The sequence below is a fragment of the Pholis gunnellus genome (assembly GCF_910591455.1).
Source record: "Pholis gunnellus genome assembly, chromosome: 6".
NCBI lineage: Eukaryota > Metazoa > Chordata > Actinopteri > Perciformes > Pholidae > Pholis > Pholis gunnellus.
Window position 1 is genome coordinate 16948533 of NC_136532.1, and position 16423 is coordinate 16964955.

The 16423-nt window shown below is 42.8% G+C and overlaps 1 protein-coding gene across 1 annotated transcript; it reads left to right on the forward strand.

Annotated features, from left to right (window-relative positions):
• The first annotated feature begins 3927 nt into the window (after positions 1–3927).
• On the forward strand, positions 3928–16389 carry aebp1b (AE binding protein 1b). The gene is made up of 22 exons (XM_079161006.1): positions 3928–4357; positions 5821–5982; positions 6077–6151; positions 6891–7232; positions 8580–8654; positions 9212–9274; positions 9587–9670; positions 10757–10828; positions 10911–11020; positions 11428–11567; positions 11645–11729; positions 11828–11972; positions 12071–12159; positions 12637–12760; positions 12963–13159; positions 13312–13488; positions 13727–13890; positions 14077–14654; positions 14797–14936; positions 15102–15201; positions 15329–15495; positions 15578–16389. Exons 1-22 carry the CDS (start codon positions 4114–4116, stop codon positions 15944–15946), a joined length of 3702 nt encoding a protein of 1233 aa, XP_079017132.1. The 5' UTR covers positions 3928–4113; the 3' UTR covers positions 15947–16389.
• Positions 16390–16423: the final 34 nt, after the last annotated feature.

The window sequence follows — 16423 nt, forward strand, 5'->3', positions numbered from 1 at the left end:
AACTAATGTGTTTTCTCTGTGGCATCATTGAGCCCTTTGTGGCCTTCTAATAAATACTTTTACTGCCGGCTTCCAACTCTACGCTGTATTTGTCTGTGAGAGAAACAAAACGGAAGCAAATCTTCACATTGGCAAAGCTGAAACCGGCAAATATTTCCATTTCGGGCCAGATTAAACAAATATGATTTATTGTTTCAGAAAATTGTTGCAGATTTATTTTCTTTCGATTAATCAACTTCTGTTTCAACTCTTAACTCTTTTTCCAGCAGTGAGCAGCTTTTATTTGAGCAAAACATATTTTGCACATTGAAACATTTTGTATAATTATGATGTAGTTTTGAATTGAGACAAAACATGCATCTATATCTTTTCTGTAATTCTGCCACTAGAGTGCACACTTTAATAGATCTGCAACTTAAAGGACTGAAGCTATAAGAGAACATCTTACAGTCTACAGGTGCTACATTATTCAGTGTTTTCTGTATTGTAGTACCACAAAATACCCTCATGTACACAAATAAACACTAGTCTGTTCAGTGGCAGACGCTTAAGTGTGATTTACACATCACAACATACCTCCAAATATTTGTCAGTGCTTTAGCTTTCAAAGCGGAGTCAGCTAACTTGTGGAATTTAAACCTAATCCTTATTTATTTTCCCTTTTGTTGTTTAGTTTCAAGTGAACCTCTGGTTCTTTGCCTTCCTTGTGCCATAATGCAGTACAATGTTGAAATATTTGCAATGATCTGAGAAAAAGGGGATTTTGGTTCTGGGTCAAAAAATGTTGGACGCTTCCAAAGGAATTGATGCTGCGCACTTCTACATCTGCGCTTAATCAGACTTGTGGCTCCAGTCCCACGGTGCCAGATGACTGGGCTGTGGTGGACCTGCTGAATCACAGCACACACAGGGTGGAAAAAAGATATCTTCCAACCTTTTTTTATCACTAATCTGTGTCGAAATCTCAGTTCCATAAGCTGTTTTTCATATCTGCTAATACTTTGCCGCGCTGTCTGCATTCTTGGCACATGGAGAGCAAAGGACAAATGCAAGACAACTGGAATTGTATCACTCAGGAGCCCATTAAAGGGTAAATAATCTAATACACAGACATCAGTTATGTGTCAGATATCCTGAGGGAGGGGTTAGCTGTCCACGTGCTCAGTGAGAGTGAAGGGAAAAGAGCAGGATGGAGTTTTATATGTGTTTCCATTTGTACCTAGTGAGCCTGCTGGAGCGTTTCTTACTCTCTCTCTCTCGTCTTCCCTCCCCCAACTCTCTTCCTCTCTTTCTCTCCCACTCTGATGTCATTGTTTCCTGCCCAGTAGATGCTGACGCTCAGCTCAAGGCTGTGTGCACAGACCCTAAACTTATGCTCTGCATAGGTTGCCTAATAGGGATTTATAGACGCAAATAAAAGTGATATAATATCCATTAAAACCAAAGTCAGCAGAGTGTGCTTGTTTCTTTTGTCTGCATTGCAATTATGTGTAAGTGCTAAGTGTAAACAGTTGTCTTATCTAAGATAATGTAAGGCCTCGAATGCTCATCTGCTCTTTGTGATCATGCATGCTGTCTTTCCTGACACAATGCACTCAAGCTTCTTTTTAAAAAAGTCACTCTGACTCCTGCCTTAAGAGTAATCACTATGTGAGTGACATGAAAGGTCAGGAGTTCTTGTCATGTCCTGTATTTGTATTTTTCGTGTTTAAGTGTAGCCAACACACGACCATTCTTGTGTCGAATGGTGGGAAGGTATTCATATCCTTTAAGTATGAGCTGTAAAAACACAACATTACACGTGAACAGTGCAAGCAGAAAGCCTCCTGGTCGTTTTATGTCAGTGGTGGAAAGTCAATAAGTACATTTTCTCAAGTACTGTACTCAATTACATATTTTTGACACTATATATGTATCTATAGTTATCAGTTACTTTCATAGGCTGTATTTAAGAAATACTTAGCAAATTCAGATTTAACATACATACAATACATCATAAACTATGCATTGTTACAGTTAAACTACCTGCCAGTACATAAAGTATATAAAATGTGTTTGATCTCGAACAACTACAACAATACATTTTTTTATTAATAATTACTTCAAAATTTTAATTTGTAAAAAGACAAATGTGTTGTTGATTATTTGAAGAGTTACATAGTTCCGCTAATATTTGGAGGTAATATTTGCAAGCTAGTATTTTTTTAACAATCTCTACTTTAGCTGTCAAGTAAATAGCAAATTAGTATAATATTTGCCTATTAATTATGAAGCAGAATTATCATAATTAAACAAAGTAAACCCCTCAAAATGTTACAATCTTCCCTCGATCACTAGATAAAACAGGAAGTAGCTGCTGTGGCTTTCTTCTAATCCATGTTTTATTAGTAAATAATTGAAGCGATTCACGTGTTTTTTTTCCATGCTTTCATTTGGTTTTCATTACTGAAGGCATCTGTATTGTGAAATAGCTTAGGTGAAAAAAAGAGAAAGCCTTTTCCCCACTGCCCAGTATGTGTCTGTATCCTTGCCAGTTGAAAAGGCCTCTGCTTGACCTTACTGTAGTCGGAATTATCTGCTGCATTTTTCGCCGCCTCAGTCATATCCCCCATAGATGTGTTTTTCTTCAAATCAAATTCTGCACAGCTTAATGTTTGCATGCTTGGGTGTTCGTGCCTCTGTGTCTGTCTTGCCTGTAAATTTGCTCACTTTAAACCCCCACCACTTTACCAGAATTAAAAGGACTTCAGTGGGCTGTGCAGTGTGTTGATTGCACTGTTTAGATCAGGCATTTCTGGATAAGGAACCTCCTTTCATAGGTGACGAGTTTCTATAGAATTTGGGGTTAAAAACTTCAGCTGAGCTCATTGCATTTTGTAGGAATGTCTGCATACACAGGGTTAAGGGGTAACGTGATGCCTTTGAACATATGTTGCACGTCTTCCTTGCTTGAATTGTAGTAATGCTTGTTGAGAATTTTATTACAATTTTTTGTTATTTTTGTCTAATGCCTTAACCTATTAACATATTCCTCACTGAGGATAAACCGCTCTGGATTACCAGGAAGGACTAGAAGATGTACCTTGACTAGACTGGTGGTAAAATATACGCATCCAGCATTTCAAGGCCCTGGCATTCTCTCCAAACAGTGGAGAGAGGAGTGGGATTGGGGGTTGGGGGAATAAGCGGCAAATCTTTAGGTTATTATTCCGTCATATGCTCAAACAAGCGTCCTGTGTGTGTGTGTGTGCTCCTCCATGGCCCCCTTACCGATCACTACTTTTTCTTCCGAATAGAGAAAGCGAGCTATGCAACACCATGAAAATAGTTTATGGTCTACTACTGCCTGTTTATATTTTCTTTGAATTCCTCCCTCTGATGATTAGTGGTGTTTGGTTTTGTTAACACACACAAAATCCCTGTCCTCCCCCTTTTGCCCCTTCCTCCTCCTCCTCCTCCTCCTCCTCCTGTTGTGGAATTCAATGTCCTCGGAGTCGCTCCTCTCTCCTGCTTTCCTGCTCTGTGGTAAGTCTGCAGAGCAAAGGCTTTCTGCTGAGGAATTCAACGGGAGTTGCGGACAAAAAAGGAGCTGGCTTCTTTCCCAAACTCAGGAGGTGCAAGCCCTGTAGTCTGAGGTCTCATCTGCCCTCCCTCATCCTCCCCCCCGTCTCCTGTCTGAGCCCTGCACCTGTTCTGACTCGTCAGCCAGGTGAAGGGGATCCTCTGGCCTTGTACTGTTTTTTCAGCTGACCGTAGCTGCGGGGCAATTAGGAACCCAGTCTAGTCATTTGACTGGATTGCTGCTTTGCTCTGTAGCCCTCTATCTGTGTCTCTCTCTATAACCCACCTCCCTGCATATCCCTACCCCCCTCCCACTCCATCTCCGTCTAGCCCAGTCTGTGCCTGGTTGACAGTGTGGCTGTGAGTACGTGTGGAGCTGCAGACATTTCCGTGCTGGAGTAAAGGTGTGGAGCACATAGCAAAGACACGGGGGAGGAAAGGGTGGAACATTACTTCTTCTGGTGGACAAAGCTGGATTGAGCATTTGGACGGCTGCGATTGAAAAGTCAAAACAACAAACCAAAGAATTCTGCAGTTGGAAGAGCAGCAGGGATGAAAAGCCAGACCGTGGTTGTGTCTGCGGCTCTGCTGGCCCTGTGCTGCCTAATGATCCCAAGAGGAGGGGAGAGCGCTGGGGGGATAGTTTCTCTCCGACAGACTGAAGGGGAGAAGCAGGCAGAGGATCAGCTGCGAGACGAGTCCCTGGATGACCCAGAAAGTGAGCAAGGGCTCACAGTGGACCCACTGGGAAGCAGCGACAAGGACAAGAGGGACACAGAGGAGGCTGCACGGGCTGGTGAGTGGAGAAAATTCTAATTTGAACACACAAAACAATTTAGATATGTTACACAGACAAAACAATGAAGCCATTCAGGTATGGTCTGAGCTCCAGCAGGACATGGGAGAGCAAACACAGACACAAACACACACCAATTCAGTGTCTGACAGCTACAACAGGCATGAGAAAGTCCAGGTGCTCACCTGTCCACCACTACTACCACAGCAGAGAATAAAAAGGATAGACTGATTTTTTTTTTTTGGCTTACACCAAACAAGAGAGGAAGACACACAGTCAGCCTCTTGCAAACATATTTCATGACGTGACCTTTTCCACTGTCTCTGCATAGAGCCTATAACCCTGTATGATTAATGCACTCTGGTGCACATTCACGATGGGAGAATGGACATGGAAGACTGTTGCACATTTGTAATAAACCTCTTTTCTAGAGCTTTCTACCGAAGCTTTAGATGTAATACACTTAAATGAGTCTCACTGATGGGTTTATGGTACATCGGTAAGATGTTGCTGAGGTGATCGTGAAATGTTTATTGAGTATCTGGACAGATTTGAGTCATTAAAAATGAAGTGTAGTAAATGGAGCACGACTAATGGAAAGAGAGAGAGAGAGAGAGAGAGAAGTTTTTTCCATGAAAATGCCTCAAGACTTCAGACAACCTCAGAAGGAAATACTGATGGACCTGAAGCAACCACTGAAATGCATCTGGTTGTCTGGATTTTCCCTGGTAGCATTGTGTTTTGACTTTGCAGGAAAGAAATCGTTGCATAATTCAATTCTCACATCGCTCGTAAATGATACTAAGCGTTATATAATCTTTTACTTCAGTGCTCAACATGAATGTGCTTTTATTGATGTATAATTTGATAGGTATTTACAGATTATGAACCGTTACGAAATATATTAGTAACAGCTGAAGAGGGATCATTTTAAAGTCGAGATGAATTAGAAATGCTTCTTTCACCCTTTTAGATCACATCCCCTGTCATACTATGCCCCTATTTAACAATATATGCAAAAAAAATGAAGGAAAAAAGATTATTTGTATTTTTAGAACAAAATGTAATTATCTTTTCTTCCTGTGAAACAAAATATAAAGTGTGCTTAAGTAAGCTAGTACCGCCCAATTTTAACTAATAACATCTTGACATCCATCCGCCAATTCATTTGCAAATAAATGTTACCGCCAGGTGTGTGTGGTGTGTGTGGAGAGCTACTTTCTCAGCTGGTCCACTTATTATTGGTCAAATATTCAGTTTCACTGGGGAATACGTAACGATGCAGAAGCTAAAGTGATCTAACTTCTTTTTTACTTTGAATTCAGTTCAGGAGAATATTAGGGGGAAAAGACTGATTTTTCATGAATATCTATTCAGATCATGAGTCATTTTGATTCTGACCAAAAGTCAATTAAGTGAGTTTTCAAAAACCTCTTCCTTCTCTTGTCTTCTTTGTTTTTCAGGCAGGGTGAGGAGAGCACCAGATGAAGGCAAAAAGAAGAAGAAGGACAAGAAGAAGAACAAAGAGCCAAAGGACCCCAACGCCACCAAGAAGCCTAAAACTGACAAGAAGGGAAAGAAGAAGGACAAGAAGACAACCACAACTCTACCACCAACCACAACAGGTGAGGACAGAACAGAGCAGGGACCCAAGATTCTACTCGAACGACTTTGACGTGAATGAATGTTGTTGACTTTGTGTCCGTCTGCTGCCTCCAGTGATCCCGACTGAACCACCCACTGAACCTCCCACTGAACCTGAGCCATACACAGACTACCCCTATCCTGACCCTGGTGAGTGACACACAAACCTCCACAGCATTATTCTGATTTTATTTGGACCTGTACCTGTGACTTAGAAAATAAACTGAAACACACTCCTCCTATTAACTCAAAATATAGTAGTGGGTTGGTACAACTCATTCCAACATTAATCAGGCAAACCGTTAACAAGTGGAACTCCACCCATTTATAACATAAAAATCTGTTTACAGGTCTTTAAGTCTTCTGTGGCTCCAGAGGAAGCTGTGTGTTGCATGATAAATTGCCTCAAGTGAAATAAAAAAATCTGGGGATGCGTCATTAGAAAGAAGAGAGTTTACCAGACCTCTGTTGTCCACTCCTCATCTCTGCTCATCTGCTTAAGGCTATAGACGCGAGTTAAAAAGCCAAAACATATAAGTCACATTACTTCAGCAACAATAAAAAAACACTCCTTCCCTTCCCCCTTTCTGACCTCCCCTCCCTCCTCTATTGAAATAACAATTAGATTAAAAAAAAGTCTTAACGGGCAATTTTGTTCCAGGATGCACAAACAAAACTAATTGTTTTACTGCTTGCTTCAGTCTGCATCCAATAACAGTTGCTGTATCATATTTCTAACAAAGTCTTATCATTTGTTTGTAGTTTTTCATATTTCAGTCACATCCGGTTTAAAAACAAAAGCTGTGTAAAATAAAATAAAATAGATTAAAACTTGAGAGCCATACAAAATATTCTAGTCGAGACATCTTTCCATCTGTTTCTCTGGCAGACAATGATTACTGGAAACCGGACGATGACTACTGGGATGCAGAGCCCACACCACCCAGGCCTCAGCCCGAGACTCTGACCACAGATCTTCCATACGACGACTGGAAGCCGGAGGAGGAAGACCCGGCTGCCCCAGTGACAGACGCCTACGAGGACTACTGGAAACCAGAGGAGAAAGATCCGTTCACTCTGGCGCCTGACGCCTACGACGACTACTGGACACCAGAGGTTCCCGTGACTGATAACTATGACAGCTACTGGAAAGAGATGGACCCGACGCCCCCTGGCGCTGAGGTTGATGGGAAGGCCGGGACAGATGACACCGATTACTGGGACGCCACATGTAAGTCTGACTCGCTGTTTCCTCCTGCTATGTTTTGAGGATGTTTGTGGGATGACAGTTTATTACACATGAATCAGAGGAGAGATGAAACGATAATGATCCCTTGGGACTGTTATTGATGCATTGATTGTTGAGATTTGTTGCTTTTTAGATAACTTAAACGTTTTAAAGTAGACAAATTGAAGAAATTCTGTTGAGCTAACAACTATTTGCATATATTGCCAAGAGTTGTCTGATTCAATTTCTATGTGCTTTTATTTTTCACTAGCTGTTTCAGGTTTGATTCTAGCACCACACCGCCTCATCACTGCTGCTTTTAGTGTGTTGTAACAGCCACAGCCAAAACGGGGATCAGTGGTTGGAAATCTGTGTACGAAATGTGCTTCAAAGAAAGAGTGCAGGAAGAGGTTTTAAAGGATCTCCATCTTGGATAAATATTGTTTTAATTTTGATCAAAGAGAAGACACATGTGACTCATCTGAGACACTAGAAGAAACATATTACACATGTTTGACAAAAGGCGGTTTCTGGGGAATTTTAACTCTATACAATGCATGCTGGGTAGTACGCAGTAAGCTCACAATGTTTCGAAACAACTTGATTTGATGTATTTGATAAATGATCAGTGAGTAATGAATAAATCTGCTAAAGATTTGTAGTTATCGTGACTCACCCACTGTTGTTGAGACCGGCTTACTTAGTTGCCACAACTGAAAATGTTTAGTTCAAGTGGTCTTTATTTTTTACTATGAAAATAAGTCAATGTTTAAGTCTTGACATGATCAGAAAACAATATATCTGAAACTATATTTAGACCAAGGGACACTTAAACTATGTGAGGATAATACCATTTGTATGATTCATGTCTGTGACAACATAAACTGGCTGAAATCTACATTTTTCCAGCCCCTGACAATCAAAACACATTGTTTTGCCCAAACTAAACTTTCAAGCTAAAAACTTCAACTAATGGTACAATTATCCTTTAGGATCTAATCTACAGACTTCATGATGAAAACTTTTATGATCGTCGCTATCTCTTCCAGCCTTTGTCCACCATTAGTCCTCAGTGACTGCACTCGTTTTTTCCACAGGCTCAGATGTAGGAAACAGTGTGTTGTGTGGCTCTGTGACACTCATCTGGACCGGACTGACATGTTGTCATTACTCTGTGTTTCCAGCATCCTGTACTGTACTTCTGCTCTCCCAACAATTCCACTGATTCATTCACACTCCCCAGTTTCTGTCACTTTCTCATGTCTCTCAGTCGGCTTCTGACACTTAAATAATTTCTCTGTTTGACCTTTTATGGTTTTTTATTTTGTTTTATTTTTTCCAATGTTGCAGTTGAGGTGCCGGAGAATCTTCCATTCCCTGATGGTGAAGAGGTCAGCCCCGAAATCAAAGTCGAAACTCTACCAGGTAACTGCTGTCACTTCAAGTCCATTAACATCCATTAATTGAGATGTAAAATTGTCGGTTAGTCAGTTAACTAATAAGAAATGTCTGTAGACTTGTGACGCAGATGAAATGTCTGTTCCATCTGTGCCTTTTGGCTGGAAGCAGATGAGAAATCATGAGCGATTCAACACATGGGAATAACATAATAGTGAGTCTGTGAGCTAACCTGCCCTACTTTTCAAACAAGAGTGGCTGGGTTTACTCGGTTCCACAGAGTCAACAAAACTTTCCTCCGTTTTGATGTGGAGTTAAAAAAGAGCCCTGTCATCAGTTCACAACTCTGTTATGATTCTTGTAAAAGTAAATTTAAAGATTTAACAACTTAATTACACAGTAGGCGTCGCAGTGGCGTCCAAATAGAAAACGGTTGTTGTGGTTAAATAACTCAGGGCTGTACTAACCTGTAAAACTTTATTAAATCATGTCATCTTATACATTGTCACTTGTAATGTAGCGGTGCCTTTGACTGACTGAACGCGTCATCTGACTTGATGTTTATTTTTATTCTTTTTACACAGAGGAACCCACTGCCACTCCTCCCCATGAGGAAACGTGGTATGATGATTACGACGAATATGGAAGTATGTTCACACACACACACACACACACACACACACACACACACACACCTAAAACATATCCATACTGAATGTTTTATATTAGATTCAATAGTTAAGCTGCAGTGAGACTTCCTGCCAACAACACAGAGAGCAAGGAAAGGGAATAAGCAGCAGCCGGGTTAATAACTTTCCAGATTTTGAAATACTTTGTGAACTTTTTACTGTTTACGGTTCTTAATGACTTTCAAAAACTTGGTGACTTATACACTGCTGGCAACAGGAATACTGTTTTTTTTAGGTATTTCTATAAAAGCCATCCTTGATTTTCCACAGGGAGGAAAGAAGACGAGACCGACGATAAATGGATGGAAAAGGAGAGAGAGAGAGCAGAAAAAGAAAGAGCAAGGGAAGCGAAAGGTAAGAGAACTCAGATGTGAATCTATTTATTTTTTTCTTACACAACCCCACTCTGCACAGTCATGTCAGAATACACACAATAATGTAGTTGCCAAAGCAAAGAACACGGCCTGTGACCCGAGTGCAAAAGTACTCACAGATAACAGCTCTACGGTGTTCCCTCCCTTGGATCACATTTCTGTAATAAGAGAATGCAGATGTTAATGTCACTGGGCCTTTGGTACTTGCTTTAACTTGCATCGAAGGGACAAAAGTTCATCCCTCTGCAACTGAATGGAGATTGTTCCAAAGAAGTTCAGAAAGCTCTTGTGAGCTAACGGAGAATGATCCACATGTATAGCGGATTAGTGCGAGGGATAAAGGAAAGAGGCAACAGGGGAGAATTAGCAGGCAGAGGATGTTGCAATGTAGGGTTCTAAAGCATTCACGTCGGTTCTTTTTCGCCACGTGTCTGCTGTGTGTAGCGAGGTTGGCTTGTGGTTAAGGCTGGAGACAATGATATACAACACTGTCAGGACTGGTGTCAATAGGGCACTTCCTGTGTGGACGGTTCACTGCTATCTGGGTTTAAGCTGAAAAGCATTCTTAGCTGATATAAGTAAAAAATGTCTGCAGCTTGAAGCACTCATCTCTGAGACAGAGGCAGATGTGCATCTGCACCTAAACACATCAGTGTGTGTCAGTGGGTTCATGCGTTTGTCCACTTGTACATGTGTGTACGGTCGGCCAGTGAGCTTACAATCTGTTTCACATGCCCACTGTCAGAAAAACTTCTGGCTGCCATACTACCAACAATAAACTACATTATGTGCCACGGAGTTCAGTGTGTGAGAATATGAATAATGATAATGATATATGTGATTCAGCAGTCGGTATATTAAACTCTGTGGGTCAGGAGGATGTGAGTTTGATCCGAGCACATTTGGACTGGGAGGCAAATCACAACATCTGGGATTTCTCTAACCCTGGGGATACATTTTGACATAAAACAAAAATGTACAAAATAATGATGAGTTCTTCGATGTGAGAGAGAAAATATTCATCAATTTATTTGGCATTAAGACTGTTTTACTGACCTCTGCCCAGAGAGAGAGCAGAAGCTGAAGGAGGCCGAGGAGCGGGCCAGGAACAGACCACGTGTCTTCAAAGAGCCAAAGAGTAAGTCAACGTCTGTTCAGATCGGGAAAGCATCGCATAAGCTTTTGCGATAATTAACATCTCATTTGGTTTTCTCTGGCAGAGTGTCCTCCCCTGGGGATGGAGTCCCATAAGATCGAGCCAGACCAGCTTTCAGCCTCCTCTGTGTCTCAGTATAGTTTTGCACCTCAGAGGGCGCGCCTCAACATGCAGGTACACAACAATCAGAGCAGGACCGCTGTGGTCTGAACGCTTACATATAGTACAGCTATCACTTACATTCCGCCTTGAAATAAACACCAGCTACCAGCCACATGTTGGAAAATACTGTTATGGCTGAGTCTGTTGCTTCCATTAGCTGCTTTGGGTGTTTATGTTCACAATCTTTATAGTCTAAGAATACATTTTAGCAGCTTAGTAATTAAATCAGCCAATGAATCTTCATGTGTTTCTGCTCACCACTGCTGATTTCTTTAGTCATCGTGGCATCTGTGATGTATGAGCTCAACGACTTGCATGTCAGTGGATAATAAGCTCATATTTGAAGGATATGTGTGAGCTTAAAATGCAACTGAGTCAAAGGACCCATCAGCATGTGTTCTGGTCTCTGTGGCTCCCAGGGCTCAGATGATGAAGAAAACATGAGAGGTGGAGCGTGGTGTGCAAACTCAGAGGACAGAAACCACTGGTTTGAGATTGATGCTCGCAGGGAGACGGAGTTCACAGGAATCATAACACAAGGACGGGAGTCTTTGAACGAGTAAGACGCAAACACACAGATGAGTACACTGTATTTTCCTAAATCCAACATGTTGCCCACATATTGTCTTGTTTCAGGAGTGACTTTGTGAAGTCCTACTTCCTGGCCTTCAGCAATGACAGCAGAGAATGGATCAACATCCATGATGGATACACTGACTGGGTGAGCTCAGCTAAAATGACTTCACTTATTAGGCACCATGCGAAATGTTTTCCTCCTTTTTCCCTGAGTCACCTTCCTCCCACTTATCTCTCCCCCAGTTGTTTTTTGGAAACAGTGATAAGGAAACTCCAGTGATGAACCAGCTGGCAGAGCCTGTGTTGGCCCGTTACATGCGGATCATCCCTCAGAGCTGGAACGGCTCTCTGTGTATGAGGCTGGAGGTCCTCGGCTGCCCCCTACCCGGTGAGCCTCAAACACATTAACACGCTTAAACATGCACAAACACACACACTGAAAACCACAAAAGGAAAGATACATTTTGTTCTTTTCTTGCTTCACAGATCCAGCGGATGTTCAGTACAGGCAAAACGAAGTCACTCCAGTAGATTACTTGGAGTTCAAACATCACAGCTACTCAGAGATGGTTTCAGTGAGTACCCTCACACACTGTACAAGTCTCCTGCATGTCTGCCGGCTGATTAAATTCCACAGGAAATCCTCGGTTATTTTCCCAAAGAAAAAAACTAAATCATTTCCCAGGCACAATTAAACTTTTAACCAGGAGGTCTGCATTTTAATATGAACTGATATTAAAACCCTGCAGAGGGCTCATTCTTTCGCAACGTGTTATTGCAGCCATCAGACGCAATGTTCATCACAATCAGCACCCACAATTTTCACAACTTTCAAGAGCACTATTGGTGATTTTTAGTGCTTTCTCACACAGTTAAATCAGATTGACCTTTTGGTCATTCAATAAGCTGCAGGGATTTGTAGCTGCTGTGACAGATCTGTGAAAAAGGTCTGCTAATGGTTTAAAAGTAGCCATTAGCTGTTACATAAATAATGTCTAGCTATAATGATATATTTTTGCACACTGACCGTTTTCATAATCTCTCGTGTTCAGTTCATGAAGTCAGTAAGTGAGGAGTGTCCCAACATCACCAGCATCTACAGCCTGGGCCGCAGCTCCAAGGGACTGGATATCATGGCCATGGTCATCTCTGGCAACCCCACAGAGCACGAAATAGGTGGGAACGTGTTCATACAATCATGAAACAGGCAGATCGAAATATTCTTGAACAGTTAAATGCTGATATGTTGAAATAAAACGCATGAGGTCCTCGATGGCACCAACGATAATTGCTGTAAATCCATACAAACACCAGGTGGAAGTCAGCAGATTAGAGTTAGTGGACAAACAGCTACAGTCTTGTCCGTTTGTCTCTGCAGGGGAGCCAGAGTTTCGCTTCACGGCAGGTCTCCACGGAAATGAGGCCGAGGGTCGGGAGATGGTCCTGCTTCTTATGCAGTACCTGTGCAAAGAGTACAAAGACAGAAACCCCAGAGCCATGCGGCTGGTGGAGGGAATACGCATCCACCTGGTGCCATCGCTCAACCCTGACGGACATGTGGAAGCTTTTGAAGTGGTCAGTGATTATGATCATTCAAATCATATGTTTCTACTCAACTGGCAAACAAACAAGAGAAAAGAAACAAGGAGATTCCAGTGAATTATGCTGTAGTGGTGGTCTGGGCTGACTTGGCTCCATGTCTCGCTTGTCAAAATTCTCGCCCGCAGGGATCGGAGCTGAGTGGATGGACCACTGGACACTTCACTGACGACGGCTTTGACATCTTCCAGAACTTCCCCGACCTGAATAGTATCCTGTGGGATGCTGAAGATAAGGGCATGGTGCCCAAACTCACCCCAAATCACCACATGCCCATACCAGAGAACTTGGAGACCAACAGCTCGGTAAGGAGGAGGGCACTGTTGTGTCTTACGACCAGCTATTCATAACGTCTGGGGACAGAAGACCTCCGGTTAAGGGTTGTTGTAAGGCAACTGAAAGCTCCTCTTCTCATATACAAGTGCTTTTTTTTTACTATACAATGGATTTGAAAGTCCTTTGTAATTTTACAAAGGTGGTCTAGTCCGTAAACAAAAATTAGGGTATACTGAGCTTGCATCGTTCTTCCTGTTTTTGTTCCAGATTGCTGTGGAGACTAAGGCCATAATCTCCTGGATGAAAAGCCATCCATTTGTGTTAGGTGCAAACTTGCAGGGCGGAGAGGCAATTGTAGCCTACCCTTATGACAGCTTACGTCTCAACAAGCCTGCCGAGAGCCAGAAACCCCACAGCCGCAAGAAGAGACAGTATGACTTTTCCTCTCCTTTTGCAACTGCGTTCTGTTGTTGTTGTTTCCCAGCTTTACACACTTTATTATTTTCCATAACTCTAATTTTTACCTCGTCCTGTCTCCTGCATAGCTCTCCATGCACCGCTTACAATCATTCATTCACAATCATCCTAAATAAGTCAACTAGAATCATTTCTTACAGGTATGAAGAAGAAGGACTTGATGTGACAGAGTGGGGAAGGGAATACCAAGAGGAGCCAGAGGAAGACTGGAGAGGAAGGGAATATGCACAGCCAGAAGAGGAGAGGAGGGAACAGGGCTACGACCAAGGTTACGAACGTGGCTATGACCAGAACCAAGGCTACGACCGTGGCTACGACCAGAACCAAGGCTACGACCGTGGCTACGACCAGAACCAAGGCTACGAACGTGGCTACGACCAGAACCAAGGCTACGAACGTGGCTACGACCAGAACCAAGGCTACGAACGTGGCTACGACCAGAACCAAGGTTACGAACATGGCTACGACCAAAGCCAAGGTTATGGCCATAGAGAGGAAGAAGAGGACGACAGAGGAAGAAGCGCCGGCTACCAGTACTCTGAGCCCGAGGATGAGCCTCGGGTGATCGCAGACGAGTCCCTCTTCAGGTGGCTGGCTGTCTCTTACGCTTCCACACACCTGACCATGACACGCAACTTGCACGGCTCCTGCCACGGAGACACCGATGGAGGGATACACGGCATCGTCAACCGAGCCAAATGGAAGCCAATCGCAGGGAGTAAGTAGAGGCCATTAGGTTTAACATATCTTTTAAAGGTGTTTTAGCTTTCTGTATGGATTTATAACACACCCTGGTGGACAACATGTGCAGTGCGGCCTTTGGGGTTTATGTGTATGTGTGTTTGTCACCACCTCTCCAGGTATGAATGACTTCAGCTACCTACACACCAACTGTTTTGAGTTGTCCATCTTCCTGGGCTGTGATAAGTTCCCCCATCAGAGTGAGTTGGCGAACGAGTGGGAGAAGAACAGAGAAGCAATGCTCATCTTCATGGAGCAGGTCAGTCAGTCACACAGCATGTTACATACAGTACACTGTACTGTAATACAGGCTTTTAGGATTTTAGATTGTTCTAAAAGGTATATTAAAATGGTACTCAATCCTGGCAACATGAGAACGAGTTACGTTCCTCTCTTTTTAACTGTTCCCCCCTTCTCTATCTAGGTGCATCGTGGCATCAGAGGCATTGTGAAGGATCAGCAGGGGAACGCCATTGCAAATGCCACCGTGTCTGTAGAGGGGATAAACCATGATGTCACTACAGGTCTGGTGAAAGACTTCCTCTTTTCTCCTCCTTACGTCTAATGCGTGTTAACTCAGGTGCTCTAGCGTACAACATAGCCCCCCTCTGTGCTTAAAACAAAATGCCCGTCCTCTGTCTGTCATTGCAGCACCAACAGGGGACTACTGGAGGCTGCTTAACCCGGGAGAGTACCGCGTGACTGCTCGAGCTGAGGGCTTCTCCCCTGTGACCAAACTCTGTGTGGTGGGTTACCAGCCAGGAGCCACCACCTGCAGCTTCAACCTGGCCAAGTCCAACTGGGACCGCATCAAACAGGTACGGCACTTCCATCCTGGAATGACCACACCCTAAATACTTGTCAATCTTAAATAAAGTGTCTGACTTCATTTCTCTGCAGATCATGGCCCTCAATGGCAACAAGCCAATTCGACTCAGCTATGGCAACCACAGAGTACAGAACCCTGCAGTTGCTACTGGAAACAGGCGCGTGGTCGATGGCAACGACAGGTATTCACCGAATTCACGAGTCAGCACTGAGCGGCAGAGGAGGATAGCTCGTCTCCGTCGCTTTCGGCAGCAGAGATTACTGAAGTTAAGATCGACGACGTTACCCCCGACCACAACAACCACAGTTCCCACAACACCAGAGACCACCACATCCTGGTATGACTCGTGGGTCATAGGGGAGGGACAGACTTCGACGCCTGTCGGTTTCACAGACTCCATCCTGGATTATAATTATGAGTACAAGATTGATGACTATTAATCTTAAAACACACACACAGCTCAGTTCAGTAAACGGTCCTTTCCTAGAGGTAGTTCTCATCGCCATGTTGTCCTCTGAGCAGGCTGATAACGAATCAAATGAGGTATCCTGTCTTTGTATGACACGTGAGCAGTGGGAACGTACAGAATATTAACTATAGTTGTATAAGGATAGTGTATCTATTGCTTAACAAAATGACCCTGTTTATTATAATAGTATTTCTGTTCATGCTGCATTTTTCAGTCTTTTTGCTTCATGAAATTTATTGTGAATGCACATTAAAAAAAAAAAAAGTTTTTTTTACTTGGCAGAAATATTTTTTACAGTATGAACAGTCACTGGAGGTTTAAAAAGCATTTGTTCAAACTTGGTAACAGAGTTAGAGGAGGGAAGGAGTCTTGTTGCCTCAGCTGGAGTTTCAAATAAAGGCTTGTTAATACACATCGCTTGTCTCCTTTCTCTCTCTCTCTCACACAA

Coding starts and splice junctions, on each gene's coding strand:
- aebp1b (XM_079161006.1), top strand. CDS start 4,114: ATGAAAAGCCAGACCGTGGTTGTGTCTGCGGCTCTGCTGGCCCTGTGC. Junction 7,233..8,579: donor CGATTACTGGGACGCCACAT/GTAAGTCTGACT, acceptor CCAATGTTGCAG/TTGAGGTGCCGGAGAATCTT. Junction 11,730..11,827: donor ATGATGGATACACTGACTGG/GTGAGCTCAGCT, acceptor TCTCTCCCCCAG/TTGTTTTTTGGAAACAGTGA.